This window comes from Mobula birostris, chromosome 11 (genome assembly GCF_030028105.1).
Source record: "Mobula birostris isolate sMobBir1 chromosome 11, sMobBir1.hap1, whole genome shotgun sequence".
NCBI classification, from domain to species: domain Eukaryota; kingdom Metazoa; phylum Chordata; class Chondrichthyes; order Myliobatiformes; family Myliobatidae; genus Mobula; species Mobula birostris.
This window is the reverse complement of record NC_092380.1, coordinates 95160471-95186856: the sequence shown is the minus strand read 5'-3', so window position 1 is coordinate 95186856 and position 26386 is coordinate 95160471. Positions and strand designations below refer to the sequence as shown.

Genomic DNA, 26386 nt, shown 5'->3' with positions numbered 1-26386 from the left:
GCAAGGTCTCTCCCAGGCAGAAATTTTGCGGCAGACAGGAGTTTCAAGATGTGTTGTATGAGCTCTTCTGAAGAAACGGGCAAGGTCGAGGACCAGAAATGTAATGGTTGGCCTTAGAAACTGAGTGCAGCAGACAAGAGATAAAACTAACTGACATTGCTTCTAATTTGGAAGAAGTCCAGCACTGCTATCAGCTCTGAACTCGCAGGAACCACTGGAACCCAAGTACCTCCCTCTACAGTCCAGTAAAGTCTTGTCAGAAGTGGTCTTCATGAAGATATGCTGCCCAAAAGCCATTCCTCAGAAGTGGAAACAAAGCCAAGAGACTCACCTATAAACACACAGGAATTGGGGTTCTGAACAATGGCAGTGTGTTCTCTGGACTGATGAGTCTATTAGGGTGTATACTGGGGTAATGGTACATAGCAAATACTACTTTCAACAGCAACCAATCATCAGACCTGAACATAGATCATAGATTGAATTTAAAATGGAGCTCAGAACAGTGGTGTTCTTGAAGCTGCAGACTTGGGTCAATTGCGAACAAAGAAACATGCCATTTGACTCAGGCCTGCATATGCATGAATGTAGCCCAGAGTCAGTGGGATTAACATTATTTTGGGTATCTGAAAATGTTAGTGTGAAGATGGATGTGTTTGGAAACAATATGCAATTCAACGGAAGCATTGTGGATACATTGTAACTAGAATTTTCCTGCTGTTACCTTTGATCTTTACCATATTAAAATGTCATGTAATATTGGGCCAGGCAGGCCTCTTCTTCCAAGACTGTCTCCAGTACAATGTCTGCTGGTTGTTTGCTGAATAAAGTCTCTCTATATATATACAAGCTTCAGTGTCTCTGCAGAGAGATCATTCAGTCTTATCAGTGTCAAAATTTGAAATTTTTGTCTCAAATAGGAGGTAGATTGCCCTTAGAAAGGCTTGAGAGTGCTATGTGAATGAGTGTATACAGCCAAAAGTGAAGCATAGCAGAGGTTTCTTGAAGGCTTGGGGCTCCATTTCTACAAATGGAGTTGGTGATCTGGTCTAAATTAATGAAATTCTCAAAGCTAGAAGCACAAGCAGATTTGTAACTTCCACCATCTCCAACAGGATCCCACCACCAAGCACATCTTTCCCTCCCCCGCTCTCTGCTTTCTGCAGGGATCGCTCTCTATGCGACTCCCTTGTCCATTTGTCCCTCACCCCCCATCCCTTCCCACTGATCTCCCTCCTGGCACTTATCCTTGTAAGCAGAACAAGTGCTACACCTGCCCTTACACTTCCTCCCTCACCACCATTCAGGGCCCAGACAGTCCTTCCAGGTGAGGCGACACTTCACCTGTGAGTCGGCTGGTGTGATATACTGCGTTCGGTGCTCCCGGTGTGGCCTTCCATATATTGGCGAGACCCGACGCAGACTGGGAGACCATCTTGCTGAACACCTACACTCCGTCCGCCAGAGTAAGCAGGATCTCCCAGAGGCCACACATTTTAATTCCATGTCCCATTCCCATTCTGATATGTCCATCCATGACCGCCTCTACTGTCAAGATGAAGCCACACTCAGGTTGGAGGAGCAACACTTTATATTCCATCTGGATAGCCTCCAACCTGATGACATGGACATCAACTTCTCTAACTTCTGTTAATGCTCCTCCTCCCCTTCTTACCCCAATCCCTTATTTATTTATTTATTTATTTATTTTTCCTCTTTCTTTCTCTCTCTTTTTTCCCCTCTGTCCCTCTCACTATATCTCCCTCTGATGCTCCCCTCTCCCTTTCTTTCTCTCCAGGCCTCCCGTCCCATGATCCTCTCCCTTCTCCAGCCTTGTATCCCTTTTGCCAATCAACTTCCCAGCTCTTAGCTCCATCCCTCCCTCTCCTGTCTTCTCCTATCATTTTGGATGCCCCCCTCCCCCTCCCACTTTCAAATCTCTTACTCTCTCTTCTTTCAGTTAGTCCTGACGAAGGGTCCCAGCCCGAAACGTTGACTGTACCTCTTCCTGTAAGTGCTGCCTGACCTGCTGCGTTCACCAGCATTTTGTGTGTGTTGCTTCACAGTTGTGCGTTCTTTGTGATGTCATTTATGTGCAGAACCCAGGACAGATCCTGTTATGCGTTAACACCAAGTAATTTAAAGCTTCTGACAATCTCCACCTCTGTTCCCCTAATGAATACTGTCTCATGGACCTCTGACTTCTCCTTATATAGCCAATAAGCAAATGTTTGGTTCTGCAGATGTTGAATGAGAAGTTGATGTTGTGGCACCACTCACTCAGATTTTCAATCTCCCCCATATGCCAGTTCATTAGCAGCTTTGATGTAGCCAACAACCGTCAGCAAACTTAAATATTATATTGCAGATGCCTTATGACAATTAAGACCACACCTGGATTACTGCATAAAATTTTGGTCTCTTTATTTATAAATGGGCATAATTAATACTAAAGAGTGCACCATATTGATCACTGGAATAACTGACTTGACAGATGGGAAAGAAGTGAATAGATTGGTTCTCTCTGCTCTGGTGTTTGAAAGTATGCGAGGCAACCATGTTAAAATATACAATGTTCTTATAATGTTCAATGGGGTAGACATGGGGAGAATATTTCTTCTGGCTAAGGAGTCTAGAAGTATAGGTCACATAATAGGTCATTTTGGACTGGGCTAAGGAGAAATCTATTCACTCAGCTGCGGTGATTCTATGCAATTCCCTACTCTGAAAGGCTGTAGAGGCTCAGTTATTGTTTGCACTCAAAACAGGTATTTCTAGAAACTCAAAGAATCAAAGAGTATGGTGATAAGATAGGTAAATTGTGTTTGAGTGAAAAGATCAACCTTGAACTTTTTGAATGACAGATCAGGCTTCTGAAGCTGAATGGCCTACTCCTGAGTTTGCGGCTTAAGCTAGTTTGGTTTCAAAGAAAAGAAGGTTAATAGAACAAGTTTTTCTGTGGAGTAATGTATACTGTTCTTTTTCTAGTGAGATTCAAACTCTCACTGCAAATAAACATTGTGTGCTGAGGACAAAGACCCTCCAAAAGTTGGGAAAAATTTTGATAGCATGCAGAAACTTTTGTGAAATTGTTCTGAACACTTTGCTGTGAAGTCATGTGAACAAATTTCTTGACCCTTTCAATTATCTTGAGTTGATAGAAAGGATCTTATGGCCACATTTTGAGCAAGAGAGGGTAAGTATCCCTACAGATATGACCAATATTCATCCTTTAGTTAACTGCACAAAAAATGTTGATTTCTACATTGCTGTTTGTAGGAGCTTTCTAAGTGCACACTTGCTGTTATATTTTTCCATATTACAATAGGGACACAAAGGATGCTTATATAAAAGCACTTCAATCTATTTCATTTGCATCTTGTTGAATCGTAGAAACAGTTTGAAAAAAAAGCGGAAAATGATGTAATAATTTTACGCAGGATAGAAACTGTGATTTAATCATCTCTGCTTGGCACGTACAGACCAATGATCAAATTGAATGAAAAAATATCCTCGGGACAGCTAAGTAAAGCCTCAAGGATGAATAGTAAACAGGTGGATAATAATTAGGGTCTTTAGAGACCATTGCAGAGGAATTGTTTATTGTTCCTCCTTTGGTATTAGATGAGATTGAATTAAATTTTCAGTTGCCTAGAAATTTCAGCTGAAGGACAAGATCATCAGTGGAGTAATGAGATTATTCATTCTTGAATGCACATTTCTCAAATCTCTAGTCAGCACCCAAAGCAAGAATATAAATAACTATCAATCATTACTCCAATTATCTGATAACACTTTAATGATAGTATTGATCTTTCTTGGACTTTAAGTATAATCTGATTTCCATCAGCCAATACTTTAAGTAATTAAAACATTGGGGAGCCTGAAACGTCGACTGCACCTCTTCCTACAGATGCTGCTTGGCCGGCTGCGTTCACCAGCAACTTTGATGTGTGTTGCTTGAATTTCCAGCATCTGCAGAATTCCTGTTGTTTGTACTTAATTCAATGTTAAGTCAAATTTTGAAATCAAAATAAAGGTAGGAAAATGAAAATTTGGATTAAAAATGCTAAAACAAAGAAAATGTTACAATATGTTTTTAAATATTTTAATTTTTCAATTATAATATGTTTGTAATTCTTTTAAATTTCCAGTAATGATAAATTCCGAAGAAATTAGACATCACTCCTGAATGGAGCTGCCTCTGTGGTGTCCAAGACATCTTCAAGGAGCAGTGCCTCAGAAAGGCAGCATCCCTCATTAAGTTTCCCCACTACCTAGGTCCTGAAAGAAATCTCTGTAGCTGCTCTCTTAACTCAAAAACCTTGGCCAGGGCTCTCCCCCTTGATAGCCATCTGGCTTCAGTGTGAAAGAGAAGGCATTTGTGCTCTGCACCCATTTCCTCGCAAAGTTGCTCAAACAGACGTGAGTTAAGGGCTTTTGCTTTGATGTGATTGATAACTTCAACAACGTCACTCAATACACTGTTAACATCAGGTGACATTTTTCGGCTAGCCAGCATTTCCCTGTGTATGACACAATGTGTAGACTGGCAGTCAGGAGCAACCTCTTTGACTCAGGTAGTGAAACCAGACAGCTGTCCAGTCATAGCTGCAGCCTCGTCTGTGCATATTCCAACACAGAGTGACCAGTCCAGTTTGTCTGACATGTAGTCATTCAGAGACTTGAATAGTTCTGCCCCAAACACGAGGAAATCTGCAGATGCTGGAATTTCAAGCAACACACATAAAAGTTGCTGGTGAACTTGTGTGTTGCTTCTTGGCCTGCTGCGTTCACCAGCAACTTTTATATAGTTCTGCCCCAGTTGTGTTAGTTAGCAGCAGCAGTGCACACAACATATCCTCGTGCACATCGTCTTGAAATATATTTCGCACATAAGCCAGCAGTATTGCCTTGTTGTCGACATCGGTAGACTCGTCGACCTGGATAGCATACCATGGTGACTCATTAAGCTGTTCCAACAGCTGTGCTTCAAAGTCCTCCACTATGTCATCGATTCTCCTTGAAACTGTGGTAGCTGAAAGAGAAACCTGCTCCATCTTGTTGGCTGCAGCTTCTCCCAACAGTTCATGGCACATGTTCTTGGCAGCAGGCAGAATTAATTCTTCACCAACAGTGAAAGGCTTCTTAGCCTTAGCAATACGGCTAGCCACTAAGTACGACACTCTCAGAGCAGCAGCATTTGTGGAGGTTGTGGCTCTCAACACGTGCTTCTGTCCCGCTTGCTCACGTTTTTTCTGCTCAAAAAACTCAACGTGTTTGTCTTTAAGTGCAGGGTGCTTGGATGCAAGGTGCCGAAGCAGTTTTGAGGGCTTCGTTTCCTCAGTCGACAGCTTGTCTCCACACACAGGGGGCTTGGAGCATGAGAGCCACCAGTCGCAATAAAGCCACATTTTATGTACGACTCATGGTATTTTCTGTTGGAGGAAGCTTTGTTTTTTTTTGCAGTCTCCACCTCAGCTGTCTCTGTGTTATCATCATTGTTAGGCCTTTCATGTCCCCTACCACCTCTTCCAAAGAAACTCTCAAGCAACGTTTGTTTTTCACTCATTGAGTAGCTGTAGGTTAATGACCGACTGATGACCTTGTGTGGATAATGACCCTGCGTGCATAATGACCTTGCGTGCGTTCAAGTTCAACAGTGGGTGTAACAGGGAATGAGGAAAGGTGCAGCTGACTCATATCATTTCATATCGCAAAATCATATCATTTCCACTCTGCCCGGTACCGGTCCACGGCCCGGTGGTTGGGGACCACTAACCTAGGATGTGCCCTCTTCTCATTGTTACCATCGGAAAGGAGGTACAGAAGCTTGAAGGCACACACTCAGCCACTCAGGTATGGCTTCTTCCTCTCTGCCATTCGATTTCTAAATGGACATTGAATCCATGAACATTACCTCACTGCTGTTTTTTAAAATTTCTTTCTGTTCTTGTACTACTTAATTTAACTATTTAGTATACATATACATACTTAACATAATCCTGTTTTTTAAAATATATTTATCATGTATTGCTACTGCTGCTGCAAAGCTAACAAATTTCACAACATAAGCCAGTGCTATTCAACCTGATTCTGAGTAGGACAGTTAGCAGGGAGGTTGTTTCTTCGTTTTAAAATCTTATCATACCATTAAAAAGATATGTACATGGAAATGATAAGCCTTACCTTTCTCTGTCAAGTTTAATCTGTACCTGTCATGAATGTGCAAGAACTTCAAGTTGTTCAGAGCATTCGTATGGTGAATCAGACATTGAAATATCATTATCTCAGAGATTCTGGAGGCAAAATAAAATCTTCTGTCTAATGTTTCATCTGAGAATAATGGCCCTGAAATTGCTTTTTTACCTTTTAATGATGTTAGAATGGTGTTCTAGGTCATGCTACACAGTCTCTGAATGGCCCATAAAGATCAAGATTCTCCATTGCAAGGTTCATATGACAACATTTTCCCCAGAGTAATTCCGCACTCTGTCACTTTCAGTCCAGTACACCAAGCTATTCTCTCGAGGCTTATTGCAGCTGCCAGAATTGAGCCTCACAACTATAAACTTGGCAGCCACTTCATAAAAGGATACCCACAATTAGGAATCACACTTGCAGCTGCAGCAAAGTACAGTAAGAATACTGGAGTGATAGGCGATAGTTGGAAGAATGCTTCCAGAGGGTGGGGGAGCATTCAGAGGGTTTAACTCATAAAGTTCAGTGTCAGCAGAGTATGTGATTGGTGGCTAATTTATTTGGTGGCTCCTGTTCCTAATAAATTAGCCACTTAGTGTAGGGTTGTGATCTTCTGTTGCTGTAACTTCAAGGTTCGACATGTTGTGCATTCAGAGATGCTCGTCTCCACACCACTGATATAATGTTTGGTTACTTGTATTACTGTTGTCTACCTATCAGCATGAACCAGTCTGGCCATTCTTCTCTGACCTCTCTCATTAACACGGCATTTTGCCCACAGAACTGCAGCTCACTGGAGATTGTTTTTGTGTTTTTAAAACAATACTGTGTAAAGTCTAGAGAGCATTGTGCATGAAAATCCCAGGAGACCAGCAGTTTCTGAGATACATACACCACCCCATCTGACACCAACAATCAGTCCATGATTAAAGTCACATAGACCACATTTCTTCCCCATTCTGATGTTTGGGCTGAACAACAACTGAACCTCTTGCTTTTATGCTATTATGCAATGAGTTGCTGCCTCCTGATTGGCTAATAAGATCTTTGCACTAATAGACAAGTGTACAGGTGTACCTAATTAGGTAGCCATGAGTGTATGTTATTTGTATAAGGGGGCTACAGAGACAGTACTATAGGACCATAGCAAGGGAAATATCTCAATAATTGTATCTGAGTTCTTGTACCTAGAGAAGCCTCAATGCCGGCATACCTCGTTGTCTGTTCTACCTGCTCTCATGGACTGAAGTTAAAGTACAGTCTTCTCTCTCTTAGTATGGGGTTTGAATAGCCTTCTTGATGCAGCAGTGGGCAGCAAACTGTCAACCGTGGTAGAGATATGCAGCTACAACCTGGAATGGGACTTGACATTGGGAAGTCAAGAGTGCTTCGATCTTGAACTCCACAAATAAATATTCAAGGTGGAGTTAGTGGTTGTTTTTAGACCATAAGACCATATGACATAGGAGCAGAATTAAGCCATTTGGCATATCAGCTCTGCTCTATTATTTCATCTTGTCAGCTCCAATCTCCTGCCTTCTCCCCTTTTCCCTTCATGCCCCGACTAATCAAGAATCCATCAACCACTGTCTTAAATATACATAACGACTTGGACTTCACAGCTGCCTATGGCAATGAATTCCACTGATTCAGCACTCTCCGGCTAAAGAAATTCCTCCTGATCTCCATTCTAAGGGGACATCCTCTATTCTGAGGCTGTGTCCTCTGGTCTTAGCTTAGACTTTCACACCATTGGAAACAGCCTCTCCACATCCACTCTATCAAGGCCTTTCACCATTCGATAGGTTCAGTTCAATGAGGTCATCCCACATTCTTTTGAGTTCTAGTGAATGCAGGCCCAAAGCCATCAAACACTTCTTATGACAAGTCGTTCAATGCTGATACTGTATTCCATCTGCCACTTCTTTGCCCATGCTCCTAATCTGTCTAAGCCTTTCTGTAGCCTCTGCTTCTTCAAAACTACTTCCTCCTCCTCCGATCTTCATATCATCTCCAAAATTTGTAACAAAGCCATCGATTTCTTCATCAAAATCATTGACATATAACGTAAAGAGAATCGGTCTCAATACAGACCCGTGTGGATCACTACTAGGCAGTAGCAACTGACCAGAAAAGGCTCCCTTTATCCCCTTTCTTTACCTTCTGCCAATCAGCCACTGCTTTATCCATGGAAGAATCGTTCTTTTAATACCATGTGCTCACAGCTTGTTAGGCACATCATGTGTGGCATCTTGTCAAAGGCCTTCTGAAAATCCAAGTACATAACATCAACCGATTCTCCTTTGTCTATCCTGCTTGTTATTTCTTCAAAGAATTCCAGCAGATTTTTCAGGCAAAATTTTCCCTTGAGGAAACCATGCTGACTGTGGCCTATTTTATCACGTGCCTCCAGGTACTGAGACCTCATCCTTAATAATCAACTCCAACATCTTTCCAACCACTGAGGTCAGACTAACTGGCCTATAGTTTCCTTTCTTCTGCCTCTCTCCCTTGTTGAAGAGTCTAGTGACATTTGTAATTTTCCAGACTTCCGGCCCATTCCAGGATCTAGTGATTCTTGAAAGATCATTATTACTGCCTCCATAATTTTTGAGATTATAGAGGCCACAAATTTCAGTGCGAATACAAGAATGCAATTTCACTGTTGGTCCATTAAATAGTAAGGTCTTAGGTGAAGTGGGTAAATTAAATCTGATGGTTCTGTCAGTAAATAAGAACAGTGAGATTGGAAATCTTTCTAGATGGCCGTTTTTGTGTAACCCTATGTTTGACATCATGATGAAGTTTCTCATGAAACAGAAAAGAGTAGCATAGACTAATTAATATCCCACTGAACTCTCAGAATTTATTTTTGGTTATTTAGATAGCATGAGTTACGTTGATTCTACACCACCCCAGCATTGTATTCTGGGCATTTATCACACTCTGTGCAAATAACACGGAGAGTGGGGGGTACGTGGAATGCGCTGCCGGTGGCAGTGGTGGTGGAAGCAGATACAATAGGTTCTTTTAAGAACCTCTTAGATAGGTACATGGAGCTTTGAAAGATAGAGGGTTATGCGCTAGGGAAATTCTGGGCTGTTTCTAGTGTAGGTTACATTGTCGGCACAACATTGCGGGCCAAAGGGCCTGTAATAGAAGCACAGAAAACCTACAGCACAATACAAGCCCTTAGGCCCACAAAGCTGTGCCGAACATGTTCTTACCTTAGAAATTACCAGGGGTTACCCCTCTATAGCCCTCTATTTTTCTGAGTTCCATGTACCTGTCCAGGAGTCTCTTAAAAGACCCTGTTGTATCTGCATCCACCACCGTCACCTGCAGCCCATTGCAGGCACTCACCACCCTCTGCGTAAAAACTTACCCCTGACATCTCCTTTGTACCTATTTCCAAACACCTTAAAACTGTGGCCTCTTGTGCTAGCCATTTCAGACCTGGGAAAAAGCCTCTGACTACCCACACGATCAATGCCTCTCGTCATCTGAAGCACCTCTATCGGGTCACCTCTCAAACTCCGTCGCTCCAAGGAGAAAAGACCAAGTTCACTCAACCTATTCTCATAAGGCATGCTCCCCAATCCAAGCAACATCCATGTAAATCTCCTCTGCACCCTTTCTATGGCTTCCACATCCTTCTTATAGTGAGGCAACCAGAACTGAGCACAGTACTCCAAGTGGGGTCTGACCAGGGTCCTATATAACTGCAACATTACCTCTCGCCTCCTAAACTCAATCCCACGATTAATGAAGGCCAATACACCGTATGCCTTCTTAACTACACAGTCAACCTGCACAGTCTGCCCTGTGGACTTGAACCTCAGGATCCCTCTGATCCTCCACACTGCCAAGAGTCTTGCCATTAATACTATATCCTGCCATCATATTTGACCTACCAAAATGAACCACCTCACACTTATCTGGGTTGAACACTATCTACCAATTCTCAGCCCAGTTTTGCATCCTATCAATGTCTCGCTGTAACCTCTTACAACCCTCCACACTATCTACAACACCTCCAACCTTTGTGTCATCAGCAAATTTACTAACCCATCCCTCCACTTCTTCATCCAGGTCATTTATAAAAATCATGAACAGATCCCTGAGGCATACTACTGGTGACCGAACTCGATGTATAATATGACCCGTCTACAACCACTCTTTGCCTTCTGTGGGCAAGCCAGTTCTGGATCCATAAAGCAATGTCCTTTGGATCCCATGTCTCCTCACTTTCTCAAAAAGCCTTGAATGAGGTACTTTGTCAAATGCCTTGCTGACATCCATATACATTACATCTACTTCTCTTAATCCCACCTTCTCATTCAAACCCTGAATTCTACCATTCACTTTTGCACTGGATGTGATTTACAGTGGACTATTAACCTACCTACATGAATGCCTTTAGAATATTGGACAAAACTGAAATATCCAGAAGAAACTCACCTTATCACAGGTACAGTCAAACATGCAAACTCCATTCAGGGAGCAGCCCTATACACTACATCTACTGCTCTACCTTCATCAATGTGTTTAGTCACATGCTCAAAAAATTTAATCAGGCTCATAAGGTACGACCTACCATGCTAACTATTCCTAATCATATTATGCCTCTCCAAATGTTCATAAATCCTGCCTGTCAGGATCTTTTCTATCAACTTACCAATCACTGAAGTAAGACTCACTGGTTCTATAATTTCCTGGGCTATCTCTACTCCCTTTCTTGAATAATGGAATGACATCCGCAACCCTCCAATTCTGTGGAACTTCTCCCTTCCCCATTGATGATTCAAAGACCATTGCCAGAGGCACAGCAATCTCCTCCCTCACCTCCCACAGTAGCCTGGAGAACATCACGCCTGGTCCCAGTGACTTATCCAACTTGATGATTTCCAAAAGCTCCAGCACATCCTCTTTCTTGATATCTACATGCTCAAGCTTTTCAGTCCACTGTAGGTCATCTCTACAATTGCCAAGATCCTTTTCCGTAGTGAATACTGAAGCAAAATAATCATTAAGTAACTCTGTTATCTCCTCTGGTTCCATACACACTTTTCTACTGTCACACTTGATTGGTCCTATTCTCTCATGTCGTATCTTCTTGCTCCTCACATACTTGCAGAATGCCTTGGGGTTTTCCTTAATCCTGTCCACCAAGGCCTTCTCATGGCCCCTTCTGGCTCTCCTAATTTCTTTCTTAAACTCCTTCCTGCTCGCCTTATCTAGATCTAACATTACCTAGTTTTTTGAACCTTTCATAAGCTCTTCTTTTCTTCTTGACTAGATTTACAACAGCCTTTGTGCACCACGGTTCCTGTACCTTACCATCCTTTTCCTGTCTCATTGGAACGTACCTATGCAGAAATCCACTCAAACGTTCCCTGAACATTTGCCACATTTCTTCCGTACATTTCCCTGTGAACATCTGTTCCCAGGTTATGCTTCCAAGTTCCTGCCTGATAGCCTCATATTTCTCCTTACTCCAATTAAATGCTTTCCTAACTTGTCTGTTCCTATCCCTCTTCAATGCTATGGTAAATGAGATAGAATTTTGATCACTATCTCCAAAATTCTCTCCCACTGAGAGAACTAACACCTGACCAGGTTCATTTCCCAATACCAGATCAAGTACAGCTTCTTCTCTTGTAGGCTTATTTACATATTGTGCTGTAGATTTCTATGTTCTTACATAACTCATATCTCCTCTAATCTTTCACCTTAAACAAAGGTCCTGAGATAATGAGCACTTCCACCCTGGAAAAAAGGTGCTGGCTGGTTCTTTTAATCTCTATCAAGTCACTTGTCATTTTCCTTCACTCCAAAGAAAAAAGCTCTAGCTCACTCAACCTTTCAAAGTGCAATAGTTCAACTAATTAATCTCACAGCCAATGGGTCAAATCAAAACTCTGCAGCCTTCCACACATAGTGTTGGTAGGCATTTAAGCAACTAACAGGATGAAGAGGCTTCAAGAACATCTTCATCCTCATTTACGGCTCGTGCAGCCTATGAATGTTAAGTTCAAGGCTGACACATTTGTAACCATGTTCAGCCAGAACCGCTGACTGGATAATCTGCTTTAGTTCTCCATGATCTCAGTAACCAGAACGCAGCCAACTGACTTGACTAGTCTGCTCACCCAGCTAAAAGAAGATTGTCATTAAGCTGGAAAGGGAGCAAAAAAAGACTCATGAGGATGTTAGTGGGACTTGAGGATTTGAGTGTTAAGGATAGTTGGGACATATTTCCCTGGGTGTTGGAGGCTGAGGTATAAAATGACCTCAGGTACACCAAATCATGAGGTGTGTAGATGAAGTAGATGGCCACTGTCTTTTTTCGTAACATTCTTTGCTCCCTCCCAATTTACAAACTCGCCCTCCATATCACTTGGACAAATAGAATACCGTGCAAAAGTCTTAGTTACCCGATCTATAAATATGGACCAAAGACATTTGCACAGTACTCTATTTGTCCAAGTGATATGGAGGGCGAGTTTGTAAATTGGGAGGGAGCAAAGAATGTTACGAATGGCAAGGGTGGTGAACCATATGTGGGGCAGGTGGCAGAGAGGGAGTGGCAGGGGCAGGGGGTGCTGTGGGTACAGACACACCCAGTCTTGAGACAGCAGGCAAGGTCATACAATTTCAAACAATTGGTGTATTGCTCATTACAGAATACATCTCCTCTCCCTTCCTCTTATCCAAACCATGATTCTCCTCAGCTCCCTTCCCACTCTCAGCCCACAATGGAGATCCATATCAGAATCAGGTTTATCATCCCCGACATATGTCATGATTTTTTATTGTGGCAGCGGTAGGGTGCAATACATAAAATTACTACAATACTGTGCAAAAGATTTAGTTACCCTAGCTATATATATGTGCCTTAGAATTTTGTACAGTACTGTGGATGGAATTAACTGTCAGAGGAAGTTGTAGGTACAATTACAATGCTTAAAAGACTTCTATACAGTCACATGGATAGAAAAGGCCTAGAGCGATATGGGCCAAATGCAAGCCAATGGGACTAGCTCATATGGACATCTTGTTTAGTAAGTATGATTTGGATGAAGGGCCTACATTTGTGCTGTATGACTCTGTGACACTACTCAAGACATTGGCCTTCATAAATCAAAGTACTGAGTCCAAGAAGTTGAGATGTTACGTTGAATTTGCCGAAGCCTAATTTGGAGTGTCATGTGCAGTTCTCGTCACTTACCTACAGGAAAGATATCAATAAGATTGAGAGTACAGAAAATATTTACAAGGATGTTGCTGGAACTTGATGGCCTGAGTTATAGGGCAAGGTTGAATAAGTTAGGATTTTATCCCCTGGAGTGTAAGAGAGTGAGGGGAGATTTGATACAAAATTATGAGGGGTATATATAATAATGATGGGTATGTATATAATAGGGTAAATGCAAGCAGGCTTTTTCCACTGAGGTTGGGTGAGATTTGAATTCGAGGTCATAGGTTAAGGGTAAAAGATGAATATTTAAGAGTAACATGAGAGGGAACTTCTTTATTCAGTGGACGGTGAGAGTGTGGAATGATTTTCTAGTGGAGGTAGTGGATGTGAGCTCATGTGCAACATCTAAGAGAAGTTTGGGTAAGTACTCTACATGATGGGAGGGGTATGGAGGGCTATGGTCCAGTTACACATCAATGGGACTAGGTAGAACAATAGTTTAGCATGGACTAAATGGGCCAAAAAGCCTGTTTCTGTGTGGTAATGCTTTATGACTATGATTCCATCAAGAAATGGGTTACAGTACTAGATGCAACAAAGTCTGAATCACCAAATAATATCATGCTATAATACCAAAGACCAAGTGTTCCAGAATTTGTTTTGTTTTTATTCAAGTACCAGGAATCACAATACTAGTATTATATCTTGGCCAAGATCAAGATGGCACCTGCGTAAACACTCCTTTGGTTAACATCTTCTCGGCGGATCATGAAACCATATATTTCTCTTCTTCATGTCTTTACATTTGTTTTTCATCTTGAATGCGACTCTGGTGCTGCTAGAGCCTGTGATTTGCAGTTTGGAGATTGTTAGGGTGCTCCAGTGTTCTCCAAGAGGGCTCTGGGAGGCAGAAGCAGCATGTGTGAACCTCGTGGTGAGAAGTCTGCATGCCAATGTTCAATTCCATTTCGTATATTATAGCTTCCATTGTTTATCGATTAAAGCGACAAGAGAGATCGAAACATCAAGACGAAAGCAGAAGGTGACCGCCAGCTGCCTGCCTTTTGATCACTGGTGGGATCACTCTGCTACAGAGAGGTGAGGCTACCTTTTGATTACAGGGGATCGTTCTGCTATGGAGAGAGAAAGGGCTGCTGCTGTGCCTGGAGAATGCTACCCAGACTTTCTGCGTTTTTGATATGGAATTGGACTACAGACTTCATTTTTCAGACTGATAGTTTTTTTATATTCTGTGTTCTCTTTTTTTGTGGGTGTAGTAGGGAGATTTGGGGTCAATATTCTGTTTTTGTTCATTTTTTTATGGGGAGGAGGGATATGGGGGTTGATGGTTGTTCTACCGTTCTTTTCTTTCTTGGTTTCGTGGCTGTCTGGAGAAGGGGAATTTCAGATTTGTGAGTGTTGCTTCAAAGTTTACAACACGCTGGCAGAACTCAGCAGGTCGGGCAGCATCCGTGGAAAAGATCAGTCAACGTTTCGGGCCGGAACCCTTCGTCAGGACTGTAGAGGGAAGGAGCAGAGGCCCTATAAAGAAGGAGGGGGGAGGGTGGGAAGGAGAAGGCTGGTAGGTGCCAGGTGAAAAACCAGTAAGCGGAAAGATAAAGGGGTGGGGGAGGGGAAGCAGGGAGGTGATAGGCAGGAAAGATGAAGAAGAAATAGGGGTAAGCACAATGGGTAGTAGAAGGAGGCAGAACCATGAGGGAGGTGATAGGCAGCTGGGGAAGGGGGCAGAATGAAATAGGGATAAGGGAAGGGAGAGGGAGGGAATTACCGGAAGTTGGAGAATTCTATGTTCACACCAAGGAGCTGGAGACTACCCAGACGGTATATGAGGTGTTGCTCCTCCAACCTGAGTTTAGCCTCATTGTGGCTGTACAGGAGGCCATGTGCGGACATATCAGAATGGGAATGGGAAGCAGAGTTGAAGTGGGTGGCAACCGGGAGATCCTGTCTGTTGTGGCAGACGGAGTGGAGGTGCTCGCTGAAGCGGTCCCCCAATCTGTGTCGGGTTTCACCGATGTAGAGGAGGCCGCACTGGATGCAATAGATGACCCCAACAGACTCACAAGTGAAGTGTCATACTTTGAACCTTTGAGTATCTACACAGCAAAGAGGGGAATTGTTCAGGTATGTCTGCTCACAAAAAGCAGGATGAATCAAATGTAACTTATTGCCACACAATCACTCTATTTTCAATCATCAACAAAATATTGTCAAGATTGATATTAAGATGCATTCATCAAAAACTTAATAACCATTCTCCGGTTTGCATTTCACAAAATTGATTTCTCTGATATGGATCAGGCATTATCCCAAGGTTTCAGCTGAAGAGATTAAATGAGAGTAACTGCCCTTGACCCCCAGCTAGCATTTGACCAAGTGTGTCATTGGGGAACTTAAGTAAAATCAAGGTTTATGAACGTTATGGAATCATACCTGACATAAAGGACAATAGTTGTGCTTGTTGGAGATCAAACATTCTATCTCCAGAACTTCACTGCTGGAATTCCTCAATTTAACAGCCTAATCCCCACCATCTCAAACTGTTTCCATGATAATGTCAGAAGCGAAATGATTGCACGATATTGAATTCCATTGGCAATTCCTCAGCAAATGAAGCCAGGCAAATATAAAACTCAGACATGATACAATAATGATGGCAAACTTAGCTGGACCAACCACACAGTTAGCGTTGGTACATGAAAAGATCAAAATCTGGATAGCCTGCAGAGAGGCTCATTTCCAGATGGAGCAAAGAATTTCCACTGCTACAAGAAACAAGTCAGGAGTGTGATGGAATAATTTCCATTTACCTGGATGAGTGCGGCTCCACTAATATTTATAAGTATCCAGCCCAATGTAACCTGCATCATTGATTCGCTGATACTTATTTTCCCACCATTGATGCACAATAGCTACATCTTCAAAATGCACTGAAGTCAGTCATCTAGCCTACTCTGAACTCCCAAAAGATCCTGAAAACTATATTGCTTCTGCATTACTTGACTGCTTTGTGATGAAATAAAAATGAGATTATTGTAAGTGTGTATCAGAATTCTGACTGCTAATTTGCATGAACTTCATAATCACAGAGCAGTAAAGGAAATGATGGTAGGCAAAGTACGCTTAAAATAAAGAGGGTACTTTTGGGTCTCAAACAATTGATTCAAATGTAGTCAATTAAGTTTGAGCGGTGTGTCACTGAAGCATTCTCTACACTGAATATCCAATTCGCCTGAAACCTTTGGCAAATGGCAAAGCACAAAAACAACATTAACAATTGGAAACAGTTCCACTTTAAATGGTGGATTCCTAGTTTCTACAATGGACTTCATGGGTGCCAGTTAATAGTAGATAAAAAAAGTTAATGTGCCTTTTGTTGGATACTACCTACTTGGTTACTGTATAAAGTATGGAGGAAATAGAAAAGTCAATTCGCTTACAGGCAACTCCCACAAATAATAAGTTAATGATAGAATTTTAGAGGCTGGTTGAGTGATAAATAATGGTGAGCCAAATGGCATCACTCCAACACTCTTGCGAAATAGAGCCAGTTGGGTTTTTCACATTCACCTGAGTGAACAAATTGGGTCCTGGTTTAAGATCTCATCTGAAAGATGACAGTCCACCACTGTCTCGGCAACATACCTAGATGTCAGCCTAGATTCCTCTGATCACGGATTTGTACTTGCAAACAGCTCAGGGGAAATATTGCCAGCTGAATCCTGAATGAAAAACTTCAATATTGAGATATTAGTATTTACAGTACAGCAAAAAATGTGACAGAAATATAGTCACTACTTCAGCCCCCTAGTGACTGCAAGTGGGATTAGGTACCCAGGCAGAAAGGACTGAATAGTAATACCCAATAAAAAAAATAATCCAGAGCGAACAAAAGTTCATAACTGATATGTGAGGGGAATTAATTGAAGACCCATCAAATGATAATGAACATATGACAAAGAAATTGCTGCAACCCTCCTGCCTCTTTCTCCAGTGTTAACAGCCATTCCTATTATTTAATGATAGACAGAAGCTAAAACAAATAGATCATTATTGCTGATGAGAACCTTGACAGCATTTTCATGGGAAAAGAATACAGCAACTCAAAGTCTTGACTATTTTATGCATTTTACCAATCTTTGTGGAGGAAACTGACATTCCAGAATTAATTTTTCTGAACTTTAGGGCTGAAGAACTCCCAAATCACAGTTAACACATATATACAGCCAAGGTCCTGGTTCAATCCCCTCACTTTTGCTATTTATTTGACGTCAGTCAGAGAGGCATGTTAAACATTGCCTCTGTACCCTTCAGTCAGGGAAGAGAAAGATTCACCAAGTCCCAACCTTTGTACAGGAGAAGTAAAATTTAGATCAGATAAATAATTAACTAAATACAATTCAATAGCCTCGGGTGTTGAACTGATAATGTATGTTTGTCACTTTCTGTGACTTCTTAACTGGCAACTGGGAAGTGGAGAAATACTTGTGTGCTGGATTTGCTTGCATTTCATAATACTGTGTAAACAAATCAATATTAAGCCAAAGCCAAGCTTTAGGATGAAACCAGTCAGATTTGATATTGATTCTACACGTGCAGTTTGTTTGATGTACATTATTGATTTAATTTCATTCTAAATTTTATCCTCCTTCCTTTACTCTGTGCAAATGAAACAACATGGGCTATCTTATTATAGCCCTAATTGAGTTGCAGTGTCTGTCTCCAGCTGGGTGTTGAGATACAGAATTCAGAATTCCAAAAGAGATCAGTTGCCAGCCTACCTCAACTTCTCTGTCGCTGATTGGACTCACAACTGAGTCCCTTGCAGAAGTACATTTAATAGGGATACCCAACTTCATTCAAAGACTCAAGATTCAAAGCAAATTTGGTATCAAAGAATGTATAAATTATACACCTCAAAATTTGTCTGCTTATAGACAGCCACAGAGCAAGAAACTCAGATAACCTAATTAAACAAAACAAAACCCCAAAGCTGTGTACATACATCTACTGATGCTTCTGGACACATCTTCAGTGATGTTTCTGGAATCATCGGGTGTTTTGGGTCTTTCAACATCATACAACCTCCTCCAGGTGACCCAGCCGGGGCTGATCAGACCCCAGCTTGTGTCCAGATGGCTAGATACTTATGACTCCATGGCTCCCCTCTTTTGAGCCACAGCCATCTTGAGGCCCTCTCTGCCACATCGGTGGTACTGCGGATGGCTCTCCTCTTCCTCTCCCCCTCGATGCCCAAATTGCTGAAGGCTCTAACTAAGGAACGGGCTACGAATCCCCTACAACCAACCTCCACTGGGAGACACCTCGCTCTCCATCCAGCCTGCTGACAGTTGCTGACCAGTCCTGCGTACTTGGGGAGCTTCCTTTCAAAGGCCTCTTCCAAGCTATCTTCCCATGGGACTGTCAGCTCCAGCAGCACCACTTGATTAGTAGACTCAGACACTAGGACAATGTCTGATCGCAGGGTGATGGCTGCGATATGATTGGGGAACTTCAGGCTGTCCTTCGAGGTCCACCAACAGCTGCCAGTCCCTTGCAAAGGTCAGAACGCCTGCAGATGTTCTTTTGGCAGGTATTGGCTGCTCCCCAGCTTTGACAAAGGCAATGGTCTGCTTGGAGAGTCGGGACCGCTTCGCCCACTCAACTCCTGCGCTGATGGCTTCAGCGATGGTCTTCAGGACCCAAAACACAGTGTAGAGAAAGAGAGTGTCACCAGGTTCATATATGGCCCAAGTGCAGAACGAGATGCACTGAAGCAGGTCGATAATCACAGGCTTTAACACGAGGCTAAACACGGCCGTTAACTAAAACTCTCAAATGGAAAATGAAGCCTACATTGCAGCTGAAAAGAACACTAAACGTAAAATGAATGCCGCTATTCTTCAGAGTCAGTTGGCTCAATAGTCCAATTTCTCAGGCAAGGCAGAATGCAAGCAGGCAGCGAAGCGTTGCTGTGTCCATGTCTCAACAAATACTACAACGGAATGAATGGAGTTAAATGCTATCATAATGAAATAATAATTAGCTGACACGTGCGTATTCACGAGCGCAATTGCCAAATCTGCTGCGCTGCCGAATCAGTGGTTGTGACAGAGAGAGATTTTAAAAAATCATACAAACAGTAGAAGCATGCCAACAGCACTCTGAACCAGAAAAATGAGTCCCAGGTCCGTTCCTGCAGCAGCCAGAGTAGGTCAGAGAATTTCATTAAAAGTTTGTTACAATTTTTGTTCATTTGTTTAAAAATGTCACATCAATTTTTAATTATTTTATATTAGCATAAAATACATAATGAAATTTTAATGGTTTTTGTACCTTTAATATTTGCCTTCATCCTCAAAGATCCCCACCATCTGGGCCATGCCATCTTCTTGTTACTACTATCAGAAGCAGGAACCAGAGGACTGAAGTCTACACCACCAGCTTCAAGAATAGCTTCTTCCCTTTAACATTTCAGTTCTTGAATCAACTGGCATAGCCCTAATCAGTACAGTTTAGCAAATCTACTACCATTTTTTCAATTTTCTTTACAAAGGACTTTGTTCCCTTTTGCAGAACTGTGTACTTTCTTATAGAAATGTGCATAATTTATATTTAATTTCTGTTCTTCTTGTGAATACTGCCTATATGACGCTCTGTACCTATGACACTTGTGCATCTTAGAACAAACTCAACTTTGACTTCATTTATGATATTTTGAAATGTCCATGAATATTAGATTAGATTATGAGGACACTCAGTCCTCGTTTATTATCATTTAGAAATGCATGCATTAAAAAATGATACAATGTTCCTCCAGTATGATATCACAGAAACACAGGACAGACCAAGACTAAAATTGACAAAAACCACATAATTATAACATATAGTTACAACAGTGCAAAGCAATCCCGTAATTTGATAAGAGCAGACCATGGGCACGGTAAAAAAAAAGACTCAAAGTCCCGATAGCCCAATATCTCAGGCAGACGGTAGAAGAGAGAAACTCTCCCTGCCATGAGCCTCCAGCACCGCGAACTTGCCGATGCAGCATCCTGGAAGCACCTGACCACAGTCCGACTCTGAGTCTGTCCGAAAACTTCGAGCCTCCAACCAACCCTCCGACACCGAGCACCGAGCACCATCTCTGCCGAGCGCTTCGACCTCACCCCAGCCGCCGAGCAACAAGCAAAGCCGAGGATTCAGGGCCTTCCCCTCCAGAGATTTCGGATCGCACAGTAGTGGCGGCAGCGAAATAGGCACTTCAGAAGTTTCACCAGATGTTCCTCCGTGCTCTCACGTCTGCCTCCATCAAATCAGAATTGTGCATGGCATTCTACTTGACAAATAACGGATATTCATCACCGGAGTGGCCGCGCACGCTGTGTCGCGCCGCCATCTTCTCCTCCTATATCAAACACATTTTAAAACGGTTGAATTCTCTTTGATCACAGCAAGGAGGCTTAAGCTGTTGAAGAGGCTCCAAGGTGGGACCTTCCAGTTCTGCCTGCTGAGGTCCAGTTAGCGCTGTGCAGTGGGTGCCTCTTGTACATGTCACCCCCTGAATGTTACGCAGCAGGGCTCATTAGTGCTGAAGCCATGGGAAAGCAGTTGGTCATCTACCTTTTTCACAGGAGTTAGTCACCACAGACAGAATCTGCAATTATTGACTATTCTTAACTTCTCTGAACGGAGGGGTGCTTTGAATTGCAGCTGTACAGGTATTGTGAAATACGTGAATGATCTTCACCAATGGCTATGGTGCAGTTTCCTTCACATCACAGTGAATGTCATGGAAACCTTTGGTGACATCTCATTTTTATGGGCTGTGTTCTGGTTCTGAGGCTTGTTCGATCTGCAGTGAGAATCATCCCAGATTGGTAAGAGGGACGAGACACACTCCAGGATATGTTGTAGACAATTGCAAGCTGGGCAGGATTTAAGAAATAAAAATATTTATAACCAGTCAAAAAACATACTTAGACCCAAGTAATACATGTAAGGGAAATCCAGTTATTAATAATGATGATTTCTTTCTTTCTTTTTTAAAAATATTTTTATTAATTTTCTACGTAGGAGAATACAGAGTTCAAGAAAAAAAATATATCAAATACATTATACTGAATCACACATACAAACTCATTACTCTATATTCATACAAATCGATTCATTCATAATATTGAAATATAGTAAATTTATTATATGGAAAAAAGTCAAACCCACTACCAAGAACGAAGCTGATTAGTAAAGAAGAAAAAAGAAAGTATATTATTAGCCATCATCTGTGCTTTAACGGCAAATCAAAGGTTTTGAAAATAGTTCAAAAAAGGTCCCCACAATGTTTGAAAGTCTTGATTAGATTCAGAAATTGAACACCAAATCTTCTCTAAATTTAAACATGACATCACATCACGCAATGAAGGTTTCTTTGATGATTAGAAAGAAGCCACCAGAAATTCTGGTCATTTCAACATCATAAAATATTGGCATGGATGAAGTGGACCCGCTTCTGTGCAGTATGATTCTGTAAGGCAATGAAACTTCACCGCTTCCCACCACCCAGATTAAGATTCAGATTTATTTTTCACATGTACATTGAAACATACAGAGGAATGTGCCATTTACATTTTCAGTCAACACACCGAGGATATGCTGGGAGCTGCCTGCAAGTGTTGCTGCGCATCCCAACACCAACATAACGTGTCTACCACGCTCAGCAGAACAAGACAGAACATAACAAAACAGAACATGCCAAGCAACAAAGCAGCAACAGTAAAGCAAGCTTCATTCCTTCCTTCCACTAACCCATCCTTCACCCATACACATACACTGTCCTCTAACGCCAGAAAGGACATCTTTGATCTATAGCCTCTAGCAGACTTGTGGATTCACAGACATTGGACCTTCAACTTCCTGAGCGGACTCACAGAGATTCGCGGACTTAGGGCTCTGGCCATCTGGCCTCATCTTCTGGACTTCCGATTGACTTTTGGACTTCTAAATGTACCATTGGTGATGATGAATGAAGATACTGGATTAGGATCCAAATTCCAGGCCACGAACTCCAGGCTCTGATCCTGAAACCCGCCAACGACTTGCTGACCTGGGTTAGAGACAAGATCAATTGCCCTTGTTTTTGTTGGTCTACCAGCCCGACATCTGATCACGTCCATGTCACTGGCCTTCAAACACAGAGTGGAAGCTCGGACTCCAGCCTGTCCTCTAATTTCCCCCACACCTCTGTCCCAAAACCCTAACCTGACCCCTTATTCCTCGCTCTGTCCCCCTCACCATCCTCAGAAACCCACTTTGCCTACTCCCCTATACCAAGTCCCAGACTGAACAACAGATTCTGTTCCTATTCATGGACTCACTCAGCCAGAGACCTCCAAACGTTCAGAGGTTCTAGTATGCCAAACATACTGAACTCTGTCTTGATCACTGGTGGTGAACACCTGGAGATTTTGATCTCCATGGCAGCACGACGGTGTAGTGAAGGGACAGCTTGTGTCTTGTATGCAGCAGCTGGAAGTCTGGGGGGAGCAGCATCTGACATGAACCTTCAGTCATTTTCCAACCTTGCAGCTGCTCCACACGTTTAACTGATAGAACGAGTTAAGCTGCAGGTTTAGGAAAAAGCCTGTTATTTCCTGAAGCAATTTTAATGTTCTTCGTCTAGAGTATCCACCCAGGATCCAAAATAAAATTATTCAGTTTTCTTTAAACCTTCAGACAGTAGTATGAACAGGACCCTTACAGTAGTGATATTATACAGTAAATATTGAAGAGATATAAATAGGATTACAATTGATTTATTATTAGAGCCAGCATAGATTACAATTAGAGCAAGAGTGAGTCCTTTATAACCTTATCCTTCAAAAGTGTTCCCTGAATATTTCTCTGATGTAGAAATAGGTGAGTAGGCAGTGCTGTTTTAAAGAGGAAACAATAAAACAGGACTGAAGTATTTATGGATTGCACATATGAATCTCGCATTCCTAAAAGTTTGGTAATTAGAAAGTGGCATAAATGAGATTCTTGAGATGATTAAAGCATCTCATATGGAAGTTGGTGAGATTTTGTTTTGATGTGTAATACAGAACAAAAACTCAAATTCAAGCTTACAGCCATTCAACCATATAGATCTATTCTGTCAAACAAAATAATGCTCTTCTGGACTCACAAACAACACATAAAGTAATATCACTATAATTAACTTAAATAATCTAGTGTATTTCTGACACAAGTTAAAAAGTAAACTGTAAAACGCTACTGGCTCTTCATACGTGATGAGACTTGGGTGGTGGCAGGGAGTTCAGTAGTCTCATCGCCTGGGGGAAGTAAAAGCTTCCCATCCTAACTGTTCTTGTCTTAATGCTATGGTACCTTCAGCCTGATGGTACGGGGTCAAAGAGATTGTTGGACGGATGGGAAAGATAATTGAAAAAGGATATAATCTTAATATTAGGGTCTAATTCTCAAGTGGTTCTTTACCCAGTGAAGCTCCCTATCCTGAAAAGCTGATGATCAATTCAAAATGCGATTAGTCAAGTATTTTAAGGGCTATTAATGTTGGTTAACTAAATAAGAGTTGAGCTCTGGATAAATCACGATATCTTTGACTTTAGGAAGAGGTTTAAGAGACTGAATAGCTATATCTGTTCCAATGTTCACATGCCAAAGTGACCTATTGTAAATTGCGGTGACTATCAATGCGTAGATAAATGAAGAGTCAATTATATGGAGTGCCCCATAAGAAAATGAGATGACTGACCACATTCATTGGTAACAATGACAAAGATTGATGAGGGTCCAGTATTTATAAGTAACTTTAGAATATATCCAGCATTATTTGTTTCCAGCACAAATCTAGACTGTGGTGTAGTATTGGGAAGGATGAAAGAAATGATATTCATTAAATAATACTCTGATTTTATAAATGTTACAGATCAAAAATGACAAATTGTAACTGTGGCTGAGATCAGGACAGTCCTCTGTAACACAGACAAACAGAGCACTGTTTACAAATATTAGAAAATAAAATAAAATACCAAAGTCATCCATCATCTTAATCCTCACATCAAATCAAATCAAATTTCAAATATACTCTGTATGTTATTGTGTTTATGTGTGACGTTCTGTAACTAGAACTTATGCTTTATGCTAATCATTCTTTGGATCTTGTACTCATTCAAACAAGATAGGTCATTCATCTGAAACATTAGTTCCTTCATTTTCTTCAGAAGATGTAAATATTTATCTCTCACTCAAATAAGAGCAAATAGCTGTTTGAAAATTGTGACTCAGTCTGCTTTCTGTCAGTGCATTCCACTCACCGCTTACTGCTGCTATAACAATCTAGCATGCTTATTAAGGCACACTGGATATTCTAGACCATTATTTCTCCTCTCTAATATACATACTGATTCCCTTTTCATTGCCAGATTAACTTAAATTGACCCTCATAGTATTAGAAAATCTCCCTGTATCAGAAAGTGACAAAATGGGTTTAGTAAGGGCAATTCATTGATGTTTCTGGATGAATTATCCACTACGAGGTTCTCCTGAAAGTCAAAGGGCCGTAAAATGGAAAGGTTACACTGCTTATTAGATGTTCCTTTGAAATAGAAATGTCTAAAATTCAAAATAAATGTATTATCAAAATACACATACAGTTGCAGGAAAAAGTTGCGAACTCTTTGCAATTATGTACTTTTCTGTATAGTTACTCATCAGAAGTGGTCTGATCTACATGTAAGTCACAATAATAGGCAAATACAATCTGCCAAAACTAATAACACACAAATAATTGTACTTTTCATCTCTTTATTGAATACATTGTTTAATCATTCAGAGTCCAGGCTGGAAAAAGTATGTGAGCCCTTATATTTAATAACTGATAGAACCTCCTTTAGCTGCAATAACCTCCACCAAACGTTTCCTGCAGCTGCTGTTCAGAGTTGCACAAAGGCGAGGAGGAATTTTAGACTATTCCTCCATACAAAACTGTTTCAGTTCACCAATATTTCTAGGATATCTTGCATGAACAGCCCTCTTCAGGTCATACCACAGCATCACAATTGGGTTAAGGTTTGGACTCAGCCATTCCAAAACATAAATTTTCTTCTTTTCAAATCATTCTGTGTTTTGGATTATAGTCTTGCTGCATCATATAGCTTCTATTAAGCTTCGGATAACAGACTGCTACCCAGACTTTCTCCTGTAAAATGTCTTGTTACAATTTTGAATTCATTGTTTCCTCAATGATTGCAAGCTATCCAGGTCCTGAGGCAGCAAAGCAGCCCCAAACCATGATGCTCCTTCCACACAGTTGGAATGAGGATTTGGTGTTGGTGTGCAGTGCCCTTTTCCCTTCAAACATAGCATTGTGCATTGCTGCCAGAAAGTTCAACTTTTGTCTCATCTCTCCACAGAATATTGTCCCAGAAGCACTGTGGAACATCCATGTGGTCTTTTGTAAATTTGAGGTGTTCAGCAATGTTTCTTTGAAGAGGAGTGGTTTGCTCTATGGTGTCCTTCCATGAACACCATTCTTGTTCAGTGTTTTTCTTATAGTGGACATATGAACAGAGACTTCAACAAGTTCTAGAGATTTCTGCAGGTCTTTTACAGTTACCCTCAGGTTCTTCTTCATTTCCTCCAACATTGCACGTTGTGCTCTTGGTCTGATCTTTGCAGGATGCCCACTCCTAGGGACAGGAGCAACAGTACTGAGTTCCCCCATTTGTAGACAATTTCTCTTCCTGTGGACTGATGAACACTCAGGTCTTTAGAAATGCTTTTGTAGCCCTTCCTAGCTTTATGCATCTCTACAATTCTTTTGCTAAGGTCCTCTGAAAGTTGATTTGATTGAGGCAGATCTTTCTTGAGAAGAGCAGGCTCTCTCAGTAACCTGACTTTATATGTCTATTTTATAGGGCAAGGCACCTCTACAACTCACAC

General features: G+C 41.5%; 1 protein-coding gene across 5 annotated transcripts in view; it reads left to right on the top strand.

Moving 5' to 3' along the window:
• The window catches only part of LOC140205260 (leucine zipper protein 2-like), a 562336-nt gene that overhangs the window by 262335 nt on the left and 273615 nt on the right, over nucleotides 1-26386 (top strand). For 2 of the 5 annotated variants that reach the window (XM_072272725.1, XM_072272724.1), the window contains exon 2: nucleotides 14384-14500. The exons of the other annotated variants lie outside the window; for them this stretch is intronic. In XM_072272725.1, coding sequence (XP_072128826.1) covers nucleotides 14384-14500 — 117 coding nt within the window. The remainder of the gene's footprint in view (nucleotides 1-14383; nucleotides 14501-26386) is intronic. 5 annotated transcript variants of the gene reach the window in all.